This window comes from Pelecanus crispus, chromosome 2 (genome assembly GCF_030463565.1).
Source record: "Pelecanus crispus isolate bPelCri1 chromosome 2, bPelCri1.pri, whole genome shotgun sequence".
In the NCBI taxonomy this organism is placed as follows: domain Eukaryota; kingdom Metazoa; phylum Chordata; class Aves; order Pelecaniformes; family Pelecanidae; genus Pelecanus; species Pelecanus crispus.
In genome coordinates, this window is record NC_134644.1 from 7,173,661 (window position 1) to 7,197,298 (window position 23,638).

General features: G+C 43.9%; 1 protein-coding gene across 2 annotated transcripts in view; it reads right to left on the reverse strand.

Annotated features, from left to right (window-relative positions):
* Positions 1-10,398: 10,398 nt before the first annotated feature.
* Positions 10,399-23,638, reverse strand: part of ACVR2B (activin A receptor type 2B) — a 97,313-nt gene continuing 84,073 nt past the window's right edge. For both annotated transcript variants that reach the window (XM_075705697.1, XM_075705696.1), the window contains exons 4-11: positions 23,320-23,471; positions 22,057-22,200; positions 20,814-20,957; positions 19,767-19,915; positions 15,997-16,111; positions 14,314-14,452; positions 11,761-11,891; positions 10,399-10,593 (exon numbers count right to left, since the gene is read on the reverse strand). In XM_075705697.1, the coding sequence (XP_075561812.1) occupies positions 10,399-10,593; positions 11,761-11,891; positions 14,314-14,452; positions 15,997-16,111; positions 19,767-19,915; positions 20,814-20,957; positions 22,057-22,200; positions 23,320-23,471 (1,169 nt within the window). The remainder of the gene's footprint in view (positions 10,594-11,760; positions 11,892-14,313; positions 14,453-15,996; positions 16,112-19,766; positions 19,916-20,813; positions 20,958-22,056; positions 22,201-23,319; positions 23,472-23,638) is intronic.

Here is a 23,638-nt window from a genome sequence, read left to right on the forward strand (position 1 = left end):
GAGGAACGAGGGGCGAGGGGCGAGGAACGAGGGGCGAATGAGGGGCCAACGAGGGGCGAGGGGCGAGGAACGAGGGGCGAGGACCGCCCCAGAGAGGAACTAGTGCCCATCCAGTGAGGCCGGGGACGATGGCCCTGGGCCGCAGCTCCAGCCGAAGGCGCGGGGTTGGGTTTAGTCACCGTTTGGTGATGCGACATCAGGCTTCTTGTCAGGAAAACCACCAGCCCGATTATTGCTATTTTCCCCTCGCAGGTGCCGGTTAATGTTCATACTGGCCTCACATGGGTCCACCGCAGGCGTTTCCAACCCAGCACCAAGCGAGAGGCATTTTTGCTGAAAAAAGGGACCAGTTTAGCAATGGAATCCACCACAAACATGAGGGCCGTGCCATCGCTTCCCTGTAGGCAGCTTGCCCGGAGAGATCTAGCCGTGCTTCAGTTTGTGGCTGAGGGGCATCTTCTTCCCTCACGTTGTGGGGATTACAGAGCTCACTGTGTTGCTACGAGTACAGGGAGCTCAGGCTTTTTATTTTGTTTTAATCTTTTTCCAGGTCCAGTCCCGCTGCCTCGCTGAGTCTTGTTCGGTGCTCAGCTGAAGCGGGGGCGGGGGGAAAACCCCAGAACCTGTGGTGTATGGAAGCTGCCTTTCAGTCCCAGGTCTGATGAGGCAGGTACCTCACGCTGGAGCTGTTTCCCTGTCTGGGAATCCTGCAGCACTCAGCATGCTGTGTGTTTGCTAACAGCCTCCTTGCCCAAGGAAACATCCCGCCCTCCCCGCCAAGGACCTGGCTGTGCATTTGCAGTGGGCGCACCATGAAAAGGGCCGTGCTGGCTGATACTTTTCGTAGCTCCAGTAGCGGCTGTACATTCACTGTAACTTTGACTTCCTCCAACGGTTAAGGTATTAGCGGGCAAGTTTTTGTACGTCAGGTTGGAACCATGTAGGCAATCACTGTCCCTTGCTGTCTGCTCTGCTCCTCTGGTAGAAGGCAAGGGCAGACACTTCACTGCAAGGTCCTGGGATTTATCTTAAACCCCCCATCGCTGGCAGCAGCAGCTACATTGCTGGATTTTGTATTGATAAAATTTAACATGCACATAATGCTCTGTGCGAGCAGTTCTTTGCTGGGAACGATAAGCAGCGTTACCACAGTGCTACAAGAGGCAACACACTTAAAAGGACGTGGCGATTCAAGCTAATTCCCTCTTCCCTTTGGAGGCGTTAGCAAACGATGGGTAGTAGAAGCCTCAGCTATGCCTCTGCAGGGATTTTGTTAGGGATTTTGGATAGCAGAGACACCATTAAAACAACAAAATATTCTTCTATAAAAAAGGAAATACGCCAGCTAGATGCCAAAGACAGTAACAATGATTTTTAACGTCGCACCAACAAGAGAAGCAATTATTTGTAATTTACTGTTTATTTTCATATACAAAAAGATAAACTTGAAATAGTTCTTTCTAGTTTTTTTCCTCCTATCATCTGTTGGGGTGTAGCTGCTTCACACAGGGCAAATACTACATTCATACTGGTTTATTCGGACACCCAGTGCAAAGCTGAAGCAGCAAAACTCCAACTTGGCAGATCTAATTTCAAACTTGAGACTCATTTCTAAAATACCACAGTAAAAAGGAACAAAGATCCACTGCAAATTCATGAACTATGATACAATGTTCTTTCCAAAATGTCTTCATTTCATAACTGCAATACAATGGATGTCTGCATTAGGCCATTTTATATATACATTTTATATATATATACTTTTGCAGAATATATATATAATATACATATATAAAAAATCAGCACACTTCAATCCAAAAGGGGTTACAGCAACGAGCTTAACTCTGTATACTTTTTTCTTTAACAGGATACTTTAGTATAACTTTTGTTAACTCAGTAGTACAAGCTATCTCTGTTCTACATTTTTATAGCTACAAGAGTGAAATATAACCTACAACATTTACATTTCACATATCTTGGTATACAAACAGTACTTATTGAATTTGAGCCAAGGACCAAAAGACTCTTAAAAATTATTTCACCATCTGATAGAGCTTCCTGTAATTTACACTCAGTTTATTCTGCAATCTTCTAAATCATTTACTTAATCTCATAGTTTGAGTTTAAATCCATTCAAACTGGAAATCCTGGAGAAACAGGTTACTGCAAACTCTTATGTATACTCTATATATACAAGTTAAGTAACACAGCGTAATAAGACTTAGCTATTTATCCTAAAACTGATATACACATATTTCACTACGCTAGACAAGTCTTAGGATTTTTATTTTATTTCTTTAAATAAAGCACAAATTTAGAAGTAGCTGGTAAAACTTACAATAAAATGGTTTAAAATGACAAATGGTTAGGGTGAGATTTCTTTCTGCTGGTGCCAAAACATTTTCTTGTGAGTTTTGTTCTATGCTGTGTTGTTTAACTGTATGTGTCTAATGTTACATGCAGAAAGCTCTTTCCACAAGAATTGACATCAAACTGTACTTAAGTCAACTTTACAGTATAAAATTTGTCAAACTTAAGGACGAATGTGAAAATATTAACAGGTGAAAGATCGGGCTTTCAACTCTATCATGAGGATCATGCAGAATTCATAAGCAGATAGTTTGCGCAGATTGACAATGGCATTGTGCGGACTTATGGCATAGAATTGAGGTTAAGAATGTTACTTAGTTTGCAGTAACCACCTCCTTCAATTCTCATCCACCAACAGATCAACTTTTGCATCATAGTTATTCCATTGGAAGGCCAGCAGCATTGCAAAATGCCTCCTTCTGGGAGATTTTAGTACTTTTGTAAGTGATTTACCAAAAACAATCGTAAACCATCGATAGCCATAGAAACATTAGACAGTCGAGGAAAAAACGAGGAAAGAGAAACATCTCCTTTTCTTCCTTTAGTAATAAAGTTAATTACCAGTAATTAATTAATTAAATGAATTACTAGTAGTAGTAAATTCATTACTATTTGGATTGGAAAGCTACTGTTTTGTCCCAAGTAAAATACAGACTGTCATGTCGCATCAGCTACATGGATACATTTTTTAAAAACAGACATTTGGGAGGGGAACACGTACAGTAAAATGTTAATGAAAAGAGTGGGCTAACTTTTTGGTTTTCCCCAGAAAATATATCCTGAACAGAATTCTTTCCAGCAAAGTACCATTAAGAAGTCACTGTGGTTGAAGGTCTGCTTTTATGAGAAGGTTCTTGTGAGAAGGTAGTTGGAAAAAGGAAAGGGCTAGACAGGTTCTAGGTCTTGCCAACACGTTTTTTGCTATCCACAAAGTTGCTCTGATGCTAAGTCCACCTTCAGGAGCTCTGATATGCTCCAGCCTCCTCTTCCTCCTCCATCACAGTTGGATTTTTGGTCTGGGTTGGTTTGGGGGGTTTTTATTGGGGTGTTTTGTTTTTAACAGGGGTGGCAATGCAGAGATACCACTGACTATTGAATTAGGATTTTAATTGACTAGGATGGTTACTGGTTAAACTTCAGTTCCTCAAAACAGTGGAAAAGCTGAATAAAATACAGCCAATGCCTGCCTTTTCACAAAAACAGAAGCTATGAAGTCTTCCCAGAACATGCTTTAGTTTTGCAATACTAACCTTACTGGAATGTTGTACACTGAGGTTTGTTTTTTTTTTTTTTTGTTAACAACTGGAAAGATTAAGAGGCCTCTGCTTCAAAATGGGCCAAAAAATGCAGAAATAGTGTTTTAATCACATTATCTGCCCCATTAAAATACTGAAATAAAAGGCTAACAAAGGAAGCACTTTTCAGAAAACACTTTCTTGATATACATCCAGCACAATGCCATTTTAGAGCTTCAGAGAAGCCCTTTTGGTTTCAACGTTGGAAAACAAAAAAGTTTTGCTTTTTTCCTTCAGTCCTTGGGGATCACTTTCCATTTACATATATATATCATATATATACATACATGTATATATGTATATGATACATATATATAAACACCCATATATAGCATATAGTTCCTGTTTGCGTATGTTACAATATTGTAGTATCAAGGAGAATCCAGATAGCAACACTGTTTAACATGAGGTTTGAGGTAATTGGTTCTTGAAATACCTGGATCACAGACTGCATCCAGAAATAACAGCTGGGCAATGAAAAGTGTTTTTTCAGACAGAAAAAAACTAGTAAAAGAAAAAAAAAGCTTACAGCAGTTGCTTTTACATGGAAAAATAAAGGCACAACAGAATAGCATTACATTGCAGAACAGCTGGATGGACACAACACAAGTATGATCTCTTTCTGTGGAAGCGTCCTGACAAAAAGTATTACTGCTTACTCAACAGGTTACTACTTCAGTCCGGGAACCGAGCGTCACCCTAAAACTAGAGGTTTAGAAAAGAAGTCCCACGTAAGTAAGGGAGCAGGTGTGTGTCAAAGTGCTGCGGGCACACAGGCACACCCGTGGTCCCGCTGACCGAGATGGCAAGTCTCCCTCTGGCTTCCACAGGGCCAGGACTTCACCAAGAACACCGACGTAGGACTCGGCGACTGCAGGAGCCTGCTCCAAGTCGTTTAAGCACTAAGCGCAAAAGGCACACTGTCAAACCAGCTTCAAGGTAGCGCAATGTATTGTTTGGTTTAAAGCTTTTTTCAGTAACGCTTACCCCACTGACACTGTGCTGTCGAGGTTAAGGGAACCAAAAAGACCAGAGTGAATTTTCGGTCCAATGGGAAAAGTTAGCTTAAGTAAAAAGAATACATTTTAAGGGTTTGGGGGTTTTTTTAATGCTTCTAGAATACCTTGGACTGGTTACACAAATTTGGAATGCTCTGTTTCTAAGTAGGACTTTGGACATGACAGTGCTCCTTTTCTTTAGTGCCTCCGACCCAGACCGTAAAATCTGACGTTGGGAACACAGAGCACATATCTGTGTGTTCTGGTGAAGCCCGATTAGTTGTGTCACTTCAGAGAGAAGGAACTTCTAGGAATTGGTTTTATCAGGACTCTACTGGCAACAGTTCCTTACAGATCATATTGTCAATGCAGCAGCCGCAGCTGCTATAAACGGATACGGCAGCGAGCGAGATCAGCCCGGCTATTTGGTCTCGGTAAATTCTTAACACCCTGACTTCACAACTCACTGCAGCATCACGGCATATGCCAAAAGACGCGCTGCTCATGCAGCGATACTCGCACAATACATGAAAAAACTCTTCCTGGTTAAACTGAAGATGGTCACAGAAAAGCAATAAGCATCTTTAGCAGAAGGGATGTGACATGCAAGATAACCTAAACATATACTCAGTGCCATCCTCAAAGCATGTCCAAGTACATCCAAACTTGCTCCTCAAACTGGTTTCAGGCTAAACTTGTTCTATCCTCTAGACTTCGATGTAGTGCACACTTAATTTAAACATTTTATATATATATTTATTTATTTATTCGCTGTGCGTACACAGACCTTTCTCCCTTTTCCCTGCAGAAACGTATTAGACATTACAAAAATAATTTGTGGTATAAAAGAATTCTCACACAATGTAGAATTTTTGTTTGTCTATGTAACTAAAATATATATATATATTTTTCCAAAAGTAAAAAAGTCAAAATGTCCTTATTTTCCTCTATTATATAGTCTATTTTATTTACAATGTTACCAAACAATATTCTGTATGTAAAAGTGGTAATTGTTTGCGGGACACTTCCTGCTTAGCAACTTCTCAAGCGGAATGTGGCTTGAAGAGGACCGCAACAACAGCACTGTCACAACGTTATCAACCAGCACCTTCCTCTGCAATACGAGTTTCTTCCATACTAAGTGAAACCAGATCTCTCCCCTGCAAAACAGGGCAAGTTCTGACAGTCTGCCTAGAAAGTAGCACAAGAGCAATAAAACGTGCCTTCTCCAGTTTCTGTGCTGTGATATTAAGGGGGCTCAGGATTCCTGGTGGCGAGGCCAGACCCAGGCAACCTGGAAATACCCCCCAGCAACGTTGCACTGCGCAGACCCAGGGCTTCTGCCGCTTCTACTGAAACCGACGGCTTCAAGCGGGACCAGCAGCGAGTCAGGAGACCCAAGCAAAACGCAGTGGAGTTACTGGGGGGCACTCACGGACCTTCTCTTTGAAACAAACATACAGAAAGATCTCGGCATTTCCATAGGTGTAACTTCATCTAGCACACTTTATTCTGCAAGAGAATTTCAGCTGAAGAATGAGGCAGAATTAGGTGGGTTTCTTCCGTCTTAAACAGAGAAAACTTTCTGATCGGGACTAGCTAAAATCCTTAATCACAATAAGCCTGGTGCTAGTTAACTGATGTTAGACTGGTTTATAGCCATCTCTTACAACACACACATATATTTCAACAGGAACCACATACAATTTCCAGCCTTGCTGTACTAATAATTTCCAGCCTTGCTGTACTAATGTAATTTCATTAGCAAGTCACAGCTCTATCATCTCAAAAAAAAGCAATTTTCATTCCTGTGGTATTTCCAGTTTCAAAATGTGAACTCAAACTTCCTCCACCTAGGAAACCAGCCCAGCCAGTGCAATAAATTCATAAAGGGAGTTACACCAGAGAGATGGGGAATCCTGGCTCCTGAAGTCAAGGAGAATTTTTACCCAGGATGTTCACGGTTAACATTCACCTATGAACTGCCATACAAGGGAGGAAGGTCAACAATAAAACTGCAGCAAAGTTCTTCAAGAGCTACTTCCTCTAAGTCTGAATGGGAAGTGGAATTTAGTGCTTGGGAAGTAATGTAAGAGGCGTTGTACCCATCATATTCAAGGGAGCGTTCCAAGGAAAAAAGAGCCGCAATTGCTTAGTACGGCTACACCTATGGATGTGCCCGATTGCTGACTTGGAAAAAGCCTCTGCAGTACTGAACAGAACCAAAATCATGCTGTCAATGAGAGTTCAAATGCTAGATTAGTGGTGAGGAAACTACTGGCTTGACAGCTCAAGTGTTGAAAGACCAATAAGTTAATGAGAGCTTGTCTTCATTAATAAAATAAATAAATACCAGTTTAAAAGAACAGCTTTAGCTAAACTGGTACAAGTTTGTAAATAAGCAAAAGTTCAGGATTTCCTTCTCTGCTGCGATAGCAAGACACACATACCTACATACATTTAAAATTTGCAACTGAGCACACATGCAATTTGGAAATTCTTTTTAAAATCGGTTTCTGAATCCGGTTGACAAGATGATCTATAAGGAACCATTAGACCAGGGAAGATGTCATACTTTACAATCAACATTTGGTCAAAGTTTGTACGGTCGTGCAGTTCCCCACAGCAAGATAAGCTACACGTGAGAATTTTTGTTTATGGTTTCTCAAAAGAGAAGATTTCAGAGACTGTCTAATAGGCTATTAAAATCATATGGCACTTTCAATAAATACTTTAAAGCTTCTTAAAGAAATCAGGATAAAAAAAGCAACTGCTGTAATAAGCCTGTTTTAGCCATAATACATAATGCTGAAGGAAAAAATCCAGAACAGCAAAGAGATATCAACAGTTAAAAGACAGTACAGCTTTTTTCTTTCTGCAGCAATATGAACCGGCTCCCGTTCCCGGGGAAAGGGGAGCAAGCCCACATCGAAACAAGCATTCACGCAATCCTAACTGCTCTACGCTCCACCCCAACCCTTACATCACTTCACTTCTAAAACACAGTCACATTTTTATACAAATCTCAGTGCAGAAATGTATTAAACATGAAAAATAGTGATCCTGCAAACCTTTATGACCATGCTTAACATTAGGCGAGTGCCTGATGTCACGACACCAGCAGAGCTACCTACGCTCTTAACGCTAAGCATAGGTGTTGCAGCATCAGGCCCAAAGATGTCAGCCACCATGGGGGACATCGGCTGGGTCAAAATGGTATCGTTCCGTCGGGTTTTGTCAAGGTGTTCTCAACAGAAGCACATTAAGAAACAGAAACTTCCAAACCTACACACGGAAATACAGTTACATGGGTGTACATACTAATATGCAATATACATTCAGTAACTTGAAAGAATAGCTTAAGACTTTATTCAGATAGACAAATTAAGGCAATTATCTTAATGTCTCTTCACGATAAAGGACCGTGTCCTCATTTGTGACCTCTAGGTTTTAAAGCTATATTTTTCACGAAATATATTTCAATTTTCTTTATATTTTCTCCAATTAGCGATTTAGTTTGCTTATTAAATTGTATCTGTGCAAGGGTGCACGCTGACAATTTGGCAGTGGCAAGAAGTCCAATTTGTTCATATAATACAGACTTTTTACATTTTCATTACAGGGTGATTAGTTCAGGACTGCATTTTGGCTTAACACAAAAATTTAGAAGTTCTGGCCATCCAATGGACATAACTTTGTCAGTCTAGCAAGACACAGAATTCATGTTATATTCAAAGTCAAAAAAATAAAAATAATAATTAAAAATAATAATAATAAAAAAAAGATGTACTGTCCTTTCACTAAAACAGACCAAAAAAAAAAAAAAACCCACAGAATGGAAAACAGCCTTCACAAATAAGAGTGAATAATGCCCAGGTACCTTATATAGGCAGTTATTCTACAACTGTATACAGTTATTTACAATGGTGCTTTATAAAACAAAAAAAAAATGGTAGCACTTCCTAAAAGATTTTGGAACTTTTTTTCTTTTTTTTCTTTTTTTAAAACTCCCTTGTCATAAAAGCCAACTTACATTAAAATATACTTACTACAAGACAACACAACTAACAAAATATATAATAAAACTCATACAAGTAGAAAATTCTGAGGTATTTCTGGTTTGAGGTGGTCTGTGGTCATGAAGTTTTTAATTTTTTTTCAGTTTAAACCTCGGAAGCCACGTAACGTGTGTGTGTGTGTGTGTGTGTGTGTGTGTTTTGTGGTATTCTTTTTTTTTAGGTTTTTTTTTTAAACATTGCATGTTTTGCAAATTAAAAAAATATTTCAATGTTGAATCAGCAGCATTAGGAACATTCACTGACTAGAGCGAGTTTATGGCATAATAAGAGTAACGGTATTTTAGAATATGCACCACTTTAAGACAAAAGAGCTTCGTCACAGAGTACGGAGAAAGCAGCGTCAAAGAAACCAGTCGGGGAGATGCAATAATCACTGCTGCTGCTCAGCTGCCTCTGCATCCTGCAACTGGGCAGTTCCTAGGCTTCTCGGATGCTACAGGAGCCATCTGCCACCAGTTCAGGTATTTTCACCCCCCCAACCCCAAATTAATAAGGAAAAAAAAAAATTACAGAGCCAGTTTTCGCACTTTTCCTCTCTTCACCATCTGCACCAGTAGCTTGGGCTGACAGATAATCAACCCCAAGGCCGAATTTCCTGAACTGACTCCACGCTTAAAGCAAGATGCAAAATTTTTCCCATCTTCCAGTATTTCACCGAAGTGTTTCTGAGAACACGCTTTCCCACCTCTTCCAATTACGCTGCTTAAAAGCATCCTTCCCGTTACTATCTAGAGTTGAAAAATAAAAGGTAATTATAGTCCTGCTTTGTTCTTTTACCACCCAAGCCCGAGATACTGGAGGAAGAAAGAACTAGCGCCTTGCTTACAACCACTGGCTCTTCAACTCAGCTTTCTCCATACGCTGCAGCCGGTAATACTCTGCCCAGAAATGTCCTTCCCCTCCTCTAATGGTTACCTGAGAAGTAGCTCCATAGCAAATGATGTTTCCCCAAATGCTGCCAAGTCCAACGTCACTCTCCCCACCCCTATTCTACGCTCCCCCCTTCAATTCTACCATCAAGAATTAACATTCTCCGCCCAGTTACTTTTTTTTCCATGTTACAATGACACCCGTTAGATCCGTAAAAGACACATCTGCTGTTTTTTTTTGAAGCTCACTTCCGAAACAAACAAAAAAAAGGAACTGAACCCAAAACCAAAACAAGAATGGGGAAAAAAAATCCTTTTGAGGAAGGTGTATTCTTTATATAACAGTCTTAAGTTTCCTCCACAGTTTGCAGCATTGCGTTTTCTAAGATGGTAGGTGGTTTTCCTTTATGTCACAGATGCTCCGCTCAGAAGACAGACTGATAAAGAGAAACCCAGAAAACTGAATAAAATAAAAACAACTGAAGTGAGTTTGTTGAGGTTCTGAGGTACCTGCACCTTTTCTGCATTCATTAGTCGGCACCTGAATGCTTGCTGAAATGTCCATTTTTTTAATACAGTAGAGCAATGTGCTGGTAAAATTGATCCAATCCAAAAAAATAATAATAATAATAATAACAATAATAATAAAAAGTCAAGATAAAATAGCAGCTGCATTCATGTGTTTGTTGGATTTTTGTGTTTTTGTTTTTTTGTGTGGTTTTTTTTTAAACTTTTTTCTTTTTTTTTTAAATCCACTGAGTCTGGAAAGACAAAAGTGAACCAGGACTTAGATACTAGACTCTTTGGGTGGCAAGTCCACGTTGGTGACAGACGTCACGATGGAGACGAGGCAGTCCGAGGTAGTGCCGTTTACGGATTTGCGGATCTGCGCAATGCGCTCCTCGACACAGCCCGCCGAGAGCCGAGCCTCCGCATCGTGGTCCCAGCACTCTTCGATGGTCACGCAGAGCTGCGCCAAGCCCTGCGGACGACAAAGGGGGAGAAAGCGCCTTCAGCAACAAAGTCAGCTCCAGGGACCACCTTTGCAGTGGACGGGGAGGTCCACTTCGCACAGCTTAATGCTGTGAAGAAAAACTAAGAATATTTTCTCCACGGTATGCAAATTATCATGAGATTAGCTTTAAAAATTACTTTAAATATAAGTTTCTGGGGTTTTTAAGCTTCTGCTTTCTAAGGCTGTAGGGCTTGGTCACATCCAGCTTTTTTTCATAGCGCCAAAAGTACTTTTTTTTAATATCAAAATACATCCTGAGATTCAGCAGTTAAAGCTTTAAAAGACAAGACATCAAATATTACGATTCCCATGACAAAACCATAAGAGCTGGCAGCACCGTGCCAGTTACTACGAAACCGTTGCTTTGTTTGCAATCACTTCTGTAGCTATCCCCAAAATAACCAAATTCAATGCTGCTGGAAGAGCGCAGCTCTTATTTGAACCCTCATTTGAACTGGCACACTCATCTTCATCTACAGCCCGCAGCTCCCCTTGACTCCTAGGCAATGAGTTGGTACACCTGAGTCTAGCCCAAGCCGTGGCAGTTTGGTCAGAACAGAGGCATTTAGCTTCTTACTGAAGCCCTGGGAGATTTCATCATCTGCTCAGTTTCCCAGTCTAAAAAAAATCACCTCTTTTATTAAAAACGTGAGCCTGAAATGATCTACCTCTGGGAAACCCACGCTACGTTTTGCTTCATTGTCTGCTTGCCTTCATGTCTAGTTAATTTTTCCTCAAAAAATTGTTCAAGTCTTGCATGCTATCTACCTTGTGAGGAACGCGTCTCCAATGGTATGGATCATTTTCTTTTTCTTAATGAAAGGGACTTTATTTTCCATTCTTTCACCATATTAAAGGAGTCCTACTAAGCCACCACACGCTCCACGTTCAGCACTGGCTGACTTAATGAGCTGGTTGACCCTCTAAATACAAGCGACAAATGGAAAGGGGAGCGTGAAGGTGTTGAGCAACCCCTCATTCCCCAGCACTGACTAGACTAGCACTGGGGAGCAGGTCCGTGCAGCAGGGTGGACTGGTTAGCTCCCCTCTGAAGCTAACGAGTGATGCGTAACCGCATCCCTCATTCCCGACACAAAAGAAAATATTTTCCACCATTAACCAGGAGGGACATACAGGGTGTTTCAGCCAGTGATCCTTGAACACGGGGCGCATCTTCTTGTGAACCACCACTTCTTGCAGGTCCTCAAGGGATGGGTGCTGACCTATTTCTTCTTCGAAAGGCAGCATGTATTCATCCACTGGACCTAAGGTGCACATGGAGAACTGGGTTAGTACAGAAATGTCCTCCACAGAGCCACGTCCTCCCCATGCATGAGTGAGCTGTGGCTCCAGAGCAACCTCAACCCACTGCAGCAAAGCCTGAAGTTCCCATGTCACTGGAGACAAATGTGATTTGCATTCCTCCTGCAGAATGGACTTTGCCGTCCCCACTGTTTGTCTGGCCATGCATTTTCCACCTCGTTGACTTACGAATCCGAACCCTCAGCCGGGCCTCCTGACCCCACTGCTGTCCTTTGAGGAGGCTTGCCTGGTAGTCTGTGATTTATTTTAATAGAAAGAGCAAATCTGCCTGTCCTCCTCACATTTTAGCATGGCAATTCAACACACAATAACCTAGAGAAAGGTTTCAGCATGAGCATAATTTCATTTTAGGCGCCAACTAGCAAGGTCAAGCATATACAACACTTACAATTTCTTCCTTTGTGATCTGGCTTGTTCATAGATTTGAGTCAGCCCTGACACGCTGGAGCCAGATGCACTGGTCCCAAGTACCAGCTCCTAAGTGCAAAATGATTTCTGAACACTTTAGTTATACCAGTTATGGCTGTGAACTGCCCTGGGCCACGGAAATGAGACAACTGTTATGAGTATCAGTGCAGATGCCGGACGGTAGCAATAACTTCTGCTTATTGAAATGTCATTTGGCTTTTGGCAATGCATAGATGGTCTCTCAGAAACGGCAGCCCAGCTTAACTGATGGGCTTTCTCAGGGTGCTCCGCAGCATCGCTTACGTTTTCTCGGTAGCAAAGAGTGACCTCTTTCAAGAGTGGAGATATTTCAAGATGGCCTTTCCAGACTAAAATAAAAGAGCTGACCACTTGAGCTGGTCATGAACTGTGACACCAACAACATGATGTTTAGGTACTCTAAAAAAAAAATGAAATCACTAAAACAGCTTATCATTATTCTTGTTGACACAATGCCAGTCACTAAACCAAACTGAAACACTTGTTCCAACGGATGGCACAATAATGCTTATGACCTTCCCTTGCTCTTCCTCCGAGAGGAATCAAGGCTATAAAGAGCTGCACTGGTGATGTCCAAGCCAAATCTGCTGTTTACACATCACTTCTGAGCTAGAAGTGCAGATGAGGTTCAGTGTAACTCCCCGTCATCCCAAAGGAAGCCTCCCCTCTGATTTAACGGTGCTGTGTAATGGCACCCAGAGTATCTTGGCCAGCTGCTGCCTGAGAAGAGTTGGAAGGAGATCACAAACATGACAGGCAAAAATCCAAGTGGATATCTGGGGGGCGTCAACAGAGAAGGGTTATTCCTACATGAGTGATCTGGGTACCACTGTTTCACCCCACTGTGCTCCCACCTCCCTGCTCCTCCAGCATTTTATCTGGTTAGATAGTAAATTTTTGAAGAAAAGACCTTCTCTTACCACACACCTACGCAGGCATCCTAATTATAATCAAGCTACTTGGTCCTATTGTAACACTAACAAAAACATTTGAAGTCCAGGTGAGGTACTGTTAATTTATGAACTTGATATTCAGTCCAGAGCACCCACATCTATACAAGAAGAAAGAAGTTGAAGCAAGCAGCCTTGGAGCTACTACAATGAAATGATTGCTTCCCTGACCAGGGGCAAGGTCCCGCAAATGGCAAGGGTGTCACCAAAGGGCAGATGTGCTATTTGGACAGAAAAGATGCCCCATTTTGCAGCATCATTTTAGGGTAAAAAACATGAGAAAGGATACACCATGAAAGTTCATTATTTTGGATCATTCAGGAGAAAGGGAGATTCTCCAAAGCTGTAGATGGAACAACAAACTCAGCCCATTGCTGAGAGAAGGCTTGATCAGCACAAGTCAAAGATTAATACCTAATGCCTTATAATAGCAGGGAAATGGGCTTGCTGACCCAAGAAGATCCTTCCAGCCCTGTGTTCCTGCTATTTCACCCAGGTGCTTCACTTCTGGGCTTTCCATTCAGGCTACCACACTGCCCTGCAGAAGTGAGGTGTGACAGCCAAGCCGACGCTGAGCACGGCTCTGCTCCGGAGCTCAAAGCCTGCCTTGGTCCCAGGCAGGAATGCAGAGTGCCACGGAGAGCACCACAGAGCAGGCTCAGGACTAAAGGACGCCCACTGCTGAAGGAAGAATCACCTACTCCTTCTCCCTCTGAGTTCTCAGCCACTTTGCAATGCACCCAGTGTAGTTAAAAGCACTTTGAGACTTGAACTCTACAAAGGTTATTATCTGTAGAGAATGACAGCTTATGTGAAAAAACAAGCAAGTGAAAAACAGGTTAGCTGCCTAATAAAAATACACCGTTGATTTTTTTTTTTTTTTTAAACAAAGCCAGGCCCATTCTCTGGACCACTAAACCACGCTGAAACAGAGCCCTCCCAGGGGAGAGACGATCTTTATTCTTACCATCAACTGCTCTACATCTGGAGACTAGTTCCCACAACACCAGTCCCATTGCATACATGTCTATTCTCAGGAAGGCGTCTCGTTGGAAGTTGATTGCTCCCTCTAACACTTCAGGAGCCATATACCTCCTTGTTCCCACCTACAGAGAAAAAACACAACTCAAGTTACATTCCAGTTGGGCCCCTCAGCCTCCGCTGGTTGGAGGTGAATGACAGCTGGTTCCATTAGCCTTAAGGCTACTTCTGCTAAAGTTGCACCTCAGTTGAAAAACAAGCAAATGGGGGCTGTTTTTTCTGACACCGATTCTCATTAAGATCACTCCAGTCTAGATAAGCTACCTGAAAGAAAAAGCCAAAGTGCACGGCTACATGTGCGATATTCATTCAGCGTACGCTACAGGTCTAATTTAAATGCAGCGCGGCACGGTGAGTACGCATGAAATCCTGCCTTCTCTGCGTCCCACCGCATCTTGCTCCAGCAGCAGACGCTGCGTGAGAAAATGCTGTCTTTGGAGACACACAAAACACCCTCAGGTCAAGTCAGACTTGGTTATCATAGTTGTCGAAAGTTCAATCCCCTTCCACTAAAAAAAAATTAAATATATATATAAAAAAAAGAGAGAAGTCAAATCGATATATCCTGAAATGGTAGGAAAAGGTTTTGGTTTGACAGCCCTGGATAAAACAAGTCTGCATCCACAGGAGTAGTAAAGCATGAACCTTCAAAGTCTACCCTACCCTGGCTTGCTGTGATCTGTTTAGAAAAGATCCCCCCTCGCTTTGAGGGGATTCAGCCCTCATCATAGTGCCTATCTTGCTGTGTTTAGTCCAGGCAGAGCCATACCGAGCTCCTCATGTGGTTGTGGTAATATACGTGGCAGAATTATAGCCCATAACGTAGGAGAGTGGAGAGCAGAGCAAGGAAAAAAACCCACCTTTTTAACATGGGAATTGAAACGCCTTTAGTATTTTCCTTTAGGAAATTCTCATCTCTTATTGCTGTTACCTGAGGCAGTGGGGACAGGGGTAAGCCAGGATGTGAAAAGGCATGGAAAATAGTGGGAAAGCCCCAAAAAAGAGGGCAAAAATGAGGAAAGCTGGGGGTGCCTAACCCAAAAAAGTGTTCATTCCTTCTGAGATAAAGGTAAAAAGGGAGCCTGCATTGGAGACGGGCATTCAAAAAACCCCAGAGGCACACAGAGGGGATGCTGGCCTTGCTGTGCCCCAGCACGAGAGCAGAACGAGGGGCTGCTCGCTGCAACGCAAAGGCAGAAAATTAAGAACCCATAAAAATATAGTAAATTGTTTACGCAGCGCACAGCCAGCTCACAAGATCTGCCATTGCTAAAGGTCACCCAAGCAGCCAGCCTGGCTGAATTCTTAAAAATAAATGAATAATTTTAGGAGTATTAATATTTAATACCAAGACAATAAAGAGTCAGCAAGTCCTGTGTTTGAAGGAAGAACGGGGGGACTCCACCTCCACAGCGGCTGGAAGGGTCTGAGCGCTCTCCCCGCTCACCCAGATCAACGCAGCTCCTGGAATTTATGTCTGAGCACAAGCTTTTGTGGAAAACACGTATCTCGAAGAGAATTACATGCATCTATACAAACTACCCCCCACTCCCGAGGAGCTATGGCAAGCTCAACTTTTAAAAATGTTATTGTTAAAGATAATGATTACCTGTCCATGAGTGTCCCCTGGAGGTTTTCCAGGTTCAAACCGTACGGCTAGTCCAAAATCGGCTAGCACTGCCGTCAAGTCGTTCTTCAGCAAGACATTTTTACTCTTGAAGTCCCTACGGAAAAGCCAAGAAGCATGTTTGGGAAGGGTTTATTACGGCACGTGTCTAACTCGCATTGCAACACGTTCTCAGTCCATAGGCTCAGCAGCCCGCAGTAAATCCGCTCCTTCCCTCCTTCCCTGGCGCAAATTCAGCTGCTCCTTGCTGCCTGTGTCCCTACAACACAAGCAAGCAGCCCTGGGCTGCCCGGCACAGAGTCAGCTGAAGTCCACAGTGAATTTACCTCAAAATAAAAGCAAGGAGTGATACGAAGGGGGTGTTTTAATTAGAGCAGGCCCTATAGGGCACCACTTCTTGCCCTGAGCATCAGCTGTGGACCCCCACCTCCGGGCACTGCGCAGATTTCTCACTCCCAGTAACAAATCCAAGACAGGTTAAGGAGGTGAATTTACTCTTTATCCTAGTAAGGATGTTTGCTCCTATCTACAAAATTAGATCTTTCTTGAAATCAGCAGTTGCCGGTGGGACTCTGTTCACCCTGACTACACACTTGAACAGACTTTTGCCACAGTCATCTATTACACTTATGTTTTAATTGCTGGACCGATCTTCCCTGGAGAATTTGGGGGGTTGGAAAGCAAGCAGGGGAGGGGGTGAGCCCACACTCAGAGGAGCTGTCGGGATGGGACCGGGCAGCTGACGGGCAGGTGTGAGCATCTGCAGTAGAGATGGAGGCTCTGGGCTTGAAGGTGGCTTTAAGGGGACATTTGTGCCAGTCCTCTGCCGCAGCGGGATTGTTTCAGGGCAGCTCAGGTAAATCTGCAGGGGCTGGAGAGGCGGGGTGGAGCGGGGTCAAGATGCCTAACCAGTCAAGCCCTGTTCCCTGGGCTTCCCGCATTTTCATCTGAAAAGGAATGTTTGGCAATATAATTAAATTACAGACCTTAGACAGCAGATGGCAATTGTCCTGTATGCTCAGCATTATAATTTCCCTATCATCAATTCACTCGGTGACCCTGCTGATTGCAGGACGTTGCAGGCCTGCACAAAATAATTAATGAGGGCAGATACAATTGTTCCGCACTAGAGAGACCTATCAAAATTCTTTGGGAAGAGAGAAACTGCTGGACCATAGAAAAGGGCTGCTCGCTGTGGCCTTGGATGCCAGAGCACCAGCTCAAAGCACCGCGAGCAAAAATCGTCCTGTACCACCCAGCCCCTGATTCTGAGCTTTACAAATCAGAAGAAAGGATTTTTTCTTTCTAAGCTAAACGCAGCGTAATGGGCATTTCTGGCTCGAGGATTAAGATGGGGGAAGCGGGTGTGAAGTTGGAGAGCATCACAGAGCCAGGGAACCCCAGCAGAAACCAGCCTCCATCACCTCACGGGGACACACGGGGTTTCTAGGGACGCAGTACAGTTTTGCAGAGCCTGCAAAACATTTGTAACCCTCTGTTACGCAGAAAAAAAACACCATTTACCTAATACCTGTCATCTTAGGGACTGACTGTTTCCATGCTATAGCAGTTTCCCCACAGGCTTAGAAAACAGCCATCACCTAATGACATAGATAAACTCCTCTGCTCGGTCAGCATTAGGGGATTATGCCCTCCAGGATGGTACAGATTGTGCACAAGATTTTTGCAAAACAGTAGCTCAACGAGGACCACACAGAAATTATTAGACAGTCTGCCTGAACGATACGTTTCCAAAGTGAAGCGAGATGTAAATCACTATCATTGTACGGGCATTTCCTGCTGTTGTTCACCCGCACTGCCCTTTGGGCATGCAACAGTTAACTACTACATCTTGATACGTGATGCGGGCATTTCCCTTTGCGCTTCCTTTTTTTCCCCGTATTTCCCCATTTTTCCGTGCTTTCCTTCCTTCCACAAACCACCTTGAACTGGCACGTGTGAGTTGCAATGCAAACACATCCAGGACAGGGAGAAAGACCTGATCCAAGCCATGCCAAGTAGAATTCTCACTAACACCGTACGCAATAGACCATCCTAAAATGGTCACTGATAAAGGAAAGCGGCCTGAAAAGAAGAAAACAATCTTTTTTCCGTGCAATGCTTCAAACCAGGGAATAAGAGAGCGAGCAGACTATGAACGACGGGGTGCATTAACTCAGTTCAGACACTGGAGATTTTATTTTCAGCTTCCACGTGGGGGCACTTTCGCACCAACAAGAGATCCCATAACCTTAATCCTCCTTGTAGCGCCCGGGGCCAGTAAGGATTTAGCTGAACCCCAGCCCAGCAGTGACTCGGGAACTTCCACCTGGCACCTCCAGCATCTTTGCACACATGGTGTTAAGCCATTCAAAAATACTCCCCCCTCCCAGATTTAAAATGTATTTGGGGTTTTCTTTTAAAACAAAACAAAAAAACTAAAAGAAGTGGGGTAATCCAAGGGAAATCCCCTGTGTCCTGAAATCCCTCTTCCGTAGGTATGTGCTAAATTCACACCAATGGTGCATTCTCCATCTTTTATCATTTGCTAAATGGATGGGGACACTAATGAGCACGATCTGTTGCTTTAAAGCCTTTCTATAGCCCTTCTCTGTTCCCCACCCTCAGGAATTTTCCTGTATAAACCACTGCCTTTATTCCACAGGGACAAATGTCAGGGACACAAGGGTCAGCTCCAGGAGCAGCACAAAGGCAGCTGCAGGCTCTTTCAACAGCCCCCAGCTCTCAGAAACCTTCAGGTTCGGAGAGGAGGGGTTGTTTTGGGGGCAGGGACACCCTTGCAAAAACAGGGATTATCTTGCCGTACATGAAGACAGCCCTGCTAGATCGGGTACAAATTGCTGCAGCTGGACGTGGGGTTTAAGTCCCTCCTAGATGAAATGCAGTGGGTGGCGGGGGAGTGCGGCTGTGGATTACAGCGTGTAGCCCGCGTAAATCCCTTCTGGAAAACTTCCCCCTCCCTCTGTGCCACTAGCAAACCACTCCGTAGCAATGCTTTAGTCCAGGGCAAGCAATGTGGGACTGCGGAGAAGGGCTAAACCAAGCATTGTTGCAAGAAGGATGGTTTCACCCACTGCTTTCTGGATTCCCACTGTCCCTGCGGTGCTGCCACCCGGGTGGGTTGATGCGTGTGCCAAGAGGTCTCAGAGGCACCGTGGTGCCCGCTCTGGTGTCTCTGCTCAGCACCCTGGCACAATTTGGGCACTATAAAACTACAGTGAAAAATGAATAGCAGCCATTTTCTGCATTTCTACAGTTTCTCCATTTCTTACCTAATGATCAAAAGCTCTGTGGGAAGACACACAGCGGAGTTATCGGTCTAAAACACTTAGGGAAAAATAGGGTCCAAATCTTGGTACGGCCATAGAAATACACGGATTATAATGTGATTTAGCAAGCACAGTGCTTTCAAAGACCGGTTCTGCAGCAACCAGATTTCCCTTCCCACTACATGTCAAGAGAAGAGTTGATGGAAGAGGGAAGCACCTACCCTCAGACATTTGCCATAAACCACTACCAACCATACTGACTGTTTCACAGACAAGACACTTAACTTGCCCTTTACCACTTCATGTGGCTGAAAAAAATTGTTGTCTTAGCATAGGATTTGTTGGGTTAAAAGGCATTTACTTCCTAAAAGCACGATCTCCTCCTCCATTCAACAGCATCATTTCAGAGGTTGTGAATGTTTGAACACAGCACTTGAATGGCGTCAACAAAACAGGCCTTACCTGTGTGCTATAGCAGGTTTGTGTCCTTCACCTTTGCACCAAGGGACATCTTCATGAAGGTAGGACAAGCCACGGGCCATTGTTTCTGCAACGTGGCAGAGCTCATTCCAGCTGATAATATTGCCCTTCAGGTAATCCGTCAGGGAGCCCTGCGAAACAGGACATCGTATGTTCTTAATTGCAGACCCTGCTATGTGACAGATGTGCCAACTCATCAGTTTAGAAAATGGTTTTAACGAGTGCTTGAGAAATTTGAACCTTGATTTAACAAGGGGAAAAAAACACTAGCGAAAGCAAAAAAAAAAAAATAAAAACCGGAAGCGTTCATGAGTCCTCAGCCCTTGACAGCACAGAAAGTGTCTGGATGTCTAAAAGGAATCTACTAATCTGCCAGGGAAGGGGAGGGAGGTAAGGAAGGGACAAAATCATCTCAAAACAGAGCAATTCATGTAACCTAAGAAAGGGGAAAGCCTTCCATATAGGAAGATGATGCGCCGTATCAGCTGGTTGTGGCAATGATTGACTCAGTAGACCTTGGATTAAACACAGGGATAACGCTGCTGGCTCAACCCCGGATTTGTGCATGTTTGTTTTATTTTAAGTGTTAGTCATGTTTGATAACTAAAGCAATCCACAAAATGGGAGATATGACCTGAGCTTCAAAAGCAAACATGGAGCCCATCTGCAAGGGGTGAGTTGGGACTGCAATGGTCTGCGACACCCAGCTCCTACACGCTCATCTACGCATGTTAAGAGATGGCGATCACCACATACGTTAGCTGTGGCCTTTTGTGCCTCTCTCTTTTCCCCCCAAGTCTCACCTTTATTAATCCTATGTTTGTGTAGGAAAGCCTAGAAAGCTAAAGGAAGGGCCTTTGAAGGAGGCAAGCAGGAGCACTTCTCCGCTACCACTGAGCCATGGCTCACCAGGGACAGACTGGATAGATTACAGGGGAGCTTCTGGGAGAACATTAGACACCAAATCCTGCTGCTTCACAACGAGCCGCCTCTCTGCCTTCCCCAAATGTATGTGCAATGATACGTTACCTTGTCGTGGAAAGCTGTGATCAGCCAGAGCTCTGTCTCTAGGTTTGTGCCTCTTTTCTCTGCTGCGATAAATTGCAAAAGGTTTTCATGCTTCATGCCAGGAGTATTGAAAATCTCCCTCTCGCTCTGCCAAGATTGCTTATCCTAAAGCAGGGAGAAATGCACCATCAAAGATCACGCTTCCCTTTAAAGCAAACAGCTCCTTCAGCTCAGTCAGAGCTGCTCACGTTCCTCTTAATATCCTCTGGCGTTCGGATGTGATGTATCCCTTCAAAATGAGGCTGTTTTCCTAAAGGGTAGATGCTGGAGAAAGACTGGAAGTTGCTGTTCTCAGTCTCCCTTCTCCAAAATTATTCTCAGCTATTCCTAAAGCACATGCGTGGGGAGGGGGGAGGAATCCAAACCCAACCTCACTGAGAAATAGAATTTCTCAAGATTCCCTAAGGACGCTTGCAAGAAAAATGCCTGTGCATACAGCACCTAGATCTGCATTGTAGCTGTAATTGTTACGATTGCAAAATCTAATCTAGGCTCTATTGAATATTTACTAGTAGGTCACAGCTGGCTTGGACAGAAGATGTGCAAATCTCCTTTAGCAATGCTATGACAACAAATACGGGGCAAAAAATTAACAAAGAAAGGGATAGCGGATGAGCACAAAGATGTTTCACTCATTCTTCTTTCATTTGACTTTTGATTACTTTTCTCTTTCCACCTGCAATTCCTAGAGAGTCAAGTCAGGAGTGTTCAAAGGTTTCCTAGACCAGAAGACGTGAGCTGACAGAAATGCTGCAGTGCAATTAGCTTTCACAGTGCCGGGGCTGCACCTTTGTAAGCCGTAAACTGTTTGCTAGGTTCGGGTCCGGATTTACAATCTACCCAGGCAGGACACACAAAGCCGGGGCTTTGGTCCTTTGCGTGCACTTCGGGCATCGCAGCTGCACACTGCCTCGCTGGACTTTTAACAACAAGGACATTTGCAGCGAAGTTAAAATACCCTGTAGATTTCAAAATGTGCTTGTTTTTGCCATTCTTGCAACAACCACTACTACAGGAAGCATTTGGTAATGAGATAACACAGCGAAAAGTGTAGGAAGGGAGGGTCCTTGAGCTTTTTCCCCCAGCAAAAGAGTCCAAATGCATCTTTGTTATGGTCTTAAAAACACCTCCATAGGCACTTAGAGCATCTCAGCACCGGTGAGGAAGCCTAGTGGGTGAGAACCTAATGCAATACCCTTCTCACCTGAATAGGGAAGATTTTCACTGCTACGTAGTCATTCATCAGCTGAGCCTTCCACACGCAGCCAAAGCGTCCCCTCGCCTTGATCTCCAAGAGCTGCAGAGGCTTTAGGCCAACCAGGGGAGAAGGGGGTGGCGGGCCAGGGTCCTGCACGAGAGAAAAACATCGTCACCAGCTGAAGCTGGACTGTAAAACAAAGGGAGGGGAGGAATGGAGAGACCGCATGTGGGGAAAGAGGCACAAACAAGTGACATTTTATTTAATACAAATTATTGAGATGTACTGTTTGCAGCAAGAGCAGCCTGAAATTCCCTATCTTGCTTTGTAGGGTAAATACCCTACATATGTATAGCACATATATAAAAATGTATGCCTCCAAGTGTCACTTTGTGTGTCGAACTATTGCCTGCCATCCTCTGGCAAAACCTGAATTCTCCTATGTTTTTAAAGCAAGAGCTATTTTGGGCTGTAAAACACCGATGACCTCAGGGCTACCTCCTGCCAAAAGTAGGAACTTTTTGATCTTTGTGACCCAACAGCCAACTACACCTAAAACCTCCCACCGCTTTGCACTTCATTAGGCGTGTTTCACATAACCCTAGCAATGGGCAGTAAACAGGTCTGTCAGCATCATAAAGATCGTATCTGTTTAAACTCTGCATTTGTCCAGAACAACGCAACCCTGCAGGACACGTGAGGTTGGAACTCTGTCCTATCTGCTTTCAGATGGGAAAGGTTCACAGTATGGACTGTAATGGGCAGAGGAGGGAGGGAGAGGCAGCTGCCAGGAAGTACCAGAAGGCTCAGGGCACAGCAGAGCCAGCAAGGACCAGTTCCTGATAGCTTTGGACCATGAGGATGACCTCCTCATGCATTCTCTGATGGCTCATAAAAACTGAGCTTCTACAGGGAAAGCATCTCCCCTCGCCCCATAAAGCTGGTAGGAACTTTATCATCCCTCTGATCTCTGCTCCTCTGCAAAGATGGCTGAAACCAGGCAACGCGTTTGAGAGTTTGCAGGGAAGGGAAGACTGTGTAACTCCATCCCTTAGGAATCTTGGGCATGGTGATAACCCCATCTAAACCCACCAGCATCACAGGGGATGTTAACACCACCATGGAGCCTAACTGTACCACTAACTTCAAAAACATAGAGAAGAAAAGTTAGACCACCTGAAAAGAGTGAAGCAAAAGTGCATGTGAACATATACTGAGCAGCCTCCCCGCCTTCTGTAAGGTCCAAATAAAGGGGAGCGACTCCCTCACCTCATTAATGTCGACGTGCCCGTAAGGAGGCTTGCGGTGACGGTACATCCAGAAGGCCAAGAGGATGGCCATGGAGAGGACAGCGATGGGGAGCAGCGAGTACACCAGGATGTTGAGCAGGGAGGGCGTTGGCGGCGGTGGCTCGTATATGACTGCGAAAACAGAGCAGGGTAAACGAGGGAAAGGACCCTTCAGGCATGCAACAGCACTGTCAGCTACACGTCCAGATGCAACCAAACCCCATCTTTCCTTCTACTCCAAAGTTGACAATGCTTAGTGGCATGTCCCATCACATCCAACAGTATTCATAAGGCTCCGC